This window comes from Belonocnema kinseyi, chromosome 1 (genome assembly GCF_010883055.1).
Source record: "Belonocnema kinseyi isolate 2016_QV_RU_SX_M_011 chromosome 1, B_treatae_v1, whole genome shotgun sequence".
Classification (NCBI taxonomy): Eukaryota; Metazoa; Arthropoda; class Insecta; order Hymenoptera; family Cynipidae; genus Belonocnema; species Belonocnema kinseyi.
In genome coordinates this window covers 99,121,814-99,124,749 of record NC_046657.1, presented here as the reverse complement: position 1 = coordinate 99,124,749, position 2,936 = coordinate 99,121,814, and the positions used below count along the sequence as shown (strand labels likewise).

Here is a 2,936-nt window from a genome sequence, read left to right as displayed (position 1 = left end):
AGGGCATGGAGCTCAATTTCCACCGAGCAGCCTGCCTAAAATGCATGCTACCCTCTGGGGCCGAGCTTACAAACCAAAATCACATCCATACACTTGATAGCTTAATACGTCCTTGGTGCTTTTTCGCACGGCCATTTATTATCGAGAGAAAAAGCTCCCAAGCCATTAATTCTTTCCCTGTATAATGAGGGTGTTTGGATGAAGGTAAATCCGGTCTGCACCTCTGACATACGCCTGGTGATAACCATCTAGGCGCCTTTACTGTGGTACAAATTAATCTGCATCATGGAGCTTCCCGTCTTAGCTATTAATCCGCTAATTCGGGGCATCTCCAGATGCTTCTGGTCCCCTTATAGCCCCCAAATGGGTTACTTGGAAGGTAAATTTACCCGCCCATATATAGAGCCGATAATCAAGAGCCTCAAGGGCACTGATTGGAAATTCGGGAAGATCAAAGACTAGAAACCAGTCCACACTTTCGGACTGGCTCCCTGCTCGTAGGAATATACCTTCCACGAATTAGTTCATAGAATGAGGTTCTCGAAGCTCACATGCCTCAGAATGATCGATAAGTTCTTGTAGGTGCCGGACATCAGTACAGTTACTATGCGGTACCTTTGGAGACACTCCGTCCCCTTGATCTCTAGTTTTAGTCCGTTCTTAATCCTAAAGCCTGGAGTTCTCTTCGATTGCCAGTCCCGCGACCAGATGACTCCTTAGGGGTTAGACATGCTTGAGGATAATCGTACTCTGCAACTCTCACCAGGGCTTGGCTAGTCATCTGCGCGAAAGTAAGGCCCTATGTCTCCAGAGCATTCTGCTGTTTCAACTCCCTGTTTGAAACAGTTACTGTGGAGTCCGTTCTCTTCTTTTCTGTAGGGAAAGCCTGAGAGGTTACTCCAGATAATGTTGCCCCAGTCATTACCCCTTGTGAGGTCTCTTGTCTGCTGTTTGCAAGCCACGCTCTGCCGGCTCTCACAAGATTGTTATCATCGGTGTCAGAAGTGTACACCGCTCCTGGTGAGCTGACCCCTGAGGACCGCGAACCTTTGGCGGCAGGTTAGATGAGGGTTGCGGATCGGAGCCCTCATTTTATTTACAGTATAAGTCTGATAACTTTCCAACTTTGGGGCTGTAGGGGCGGAAAATTCCAGGAATTGCGGACTTATCGGATGTCCTCTCTAGTAGCACGAGATAAGGTGTGCGCATGCGTACATCATGGGCGCAAATCATGAGAAAAATAGCACACGTACTGGGAGAACCACAGTTAGTGTGCGTGCCGTACGTGTGATGGCATTCTAAGGGGAGTGTACACTTATCCGACGGCAAGTTATCGGAATTGTAAATAATAATAAATTGTTTAAACAAATACTGAATGCTTGAAACCAAGATCATTATTCCTGAAAATGACCAATTGTTTAGTCAAACATAAAAAATGTACCTTTTAATAAGTGCAAACAAAATTATTTAAAGAAAAATAAATCGTTTAAATAATTGTTAATTAGTAGAAAAAATCTTAAAACCATTCCACTTGACAAAAAAAAATAAATGGCAAGAAAGGTAAAAACAGAGCATTTATGTTTCAATTTTGGGTGAAAATGTAAATTTCAGTTTTTTGAGGCATTTTTGGGGCTCCACGATGGGGGTGTTGGGATCAAGATTTAAAGTAATTTAATGGAAATGATTGATTAGAGAGTCCTCAACAAATTCGTAATATCTCCTGCAAGCTAATTTTCAATCAAGAAACCTGAATCCCATTATTCTGAAAACCAAAATTTCCCCATGTTAATCTGATGGGATTTTCAGGTCCTTTGCGGCACGTCATAATATCAACCGATTTAGCTCAAACTTGGAGGGAATTTTTTTTCAGATGACCTCACAAAATGGGGGGGGGGGTGGCATGCCCTCTATTTCGAAAGTCGATTTTTTGGACCACCTTAATGCGGACCTCTTACGGGGCATCACTTAATTTTTGACACGGTAGAAGTAATTTCTTTCCTTTTTAAAGATGTTTTGAAATGAAAAGTCATTTTTAAAAACGAGTTTTCAGTAAAGAAAAGTCTTTTAAAATATGTTTCATTTTTTTATTTAAACTCGTGCTGCAAAAAGATTTTTTTTGAGACAGATTAAAATAATATTAACCTTAAATTTGAGAGGAAGTTTTGAAAGTTCAAAACGATTTTTCGAGTATATAATATTTTTTTACTCTGGCTTACAATAATATAATCCAATTTTAACAATGGAACTTGTTATGAGGTACTAAAATGAAGTTATTTACCAAGTTTTGTAATAATACAACCAGTAGTTTCAATGATATAATTCACGGGAATCAAAAGGCCATGTCTGTGGAGAATTAACCACATGTAGAAGATCTTGTATATCAATTTTCTGCTCTGCGATTATATATCCCACGCCTTCAGGGCGGCCGCCGAATTCTGCGTCGCCAATATTTTCACAACCGAATTGTTCTGGGTACAGCTTGCATTATTACAAATGGAACAGAAGCTTTTCTAAAAATGCCCAGGAAACACGACAAGATTTGCAAAGAATCATTCTGGTATAAAGCAACGGAGCAGGCGGTCGACACCTCCCAAAGAAAAATCCTAATACTCGGCAAGTCTTCCCTGCATGATCTGTCACGAAAAATAGAGTTTTGCGCGAGGTTGGAGAGAGCTTTTCATAAATTTACTGTGCTCGCCTAGTACTCTCGAAAACCTCTATCACGAGAAATCGAGCATAAGACGAGCCTGATGAGAGGGAGTGCACGTAGAAGATAAAAAAGAGTACGAAAGGAGCTTGGAGGGAACTCGGAGCGATATCAATAAAAACTCAGTATATCAAATAAAACAATTCCGAAAATGTTGAAAGCCATCTTCAGAGTAATGAACATAGTAATGACATAAGCTGTATAAGAGCTGTTGCATCAACAAGCGCCT

General features: G+C 40.8%; 1 protein-coding gene across 1 annotated transcript in view; it reads left to right on the top strand.

The window, feature by feature from the left end:
• The first annotated feature begins 285 nt into the window (after positions 1 to 285).
• LOC117179080 (luciferin 4-monooxygenase-like) overlaps positions 286 to 2,936 on the top strand; it is an 11,565-nt gene continuing 8,914 nt past the window's right edge. Inside the window, exon 1 of the mRNA XM_033370728.1 lies at positions 286 to 379. Coding sequence (XP_033226619.1) covers positions 286 to 379 — 94 coding nt within the window. The remainder of the gene's footprint in view (positions 380 to 2,936) is intronic.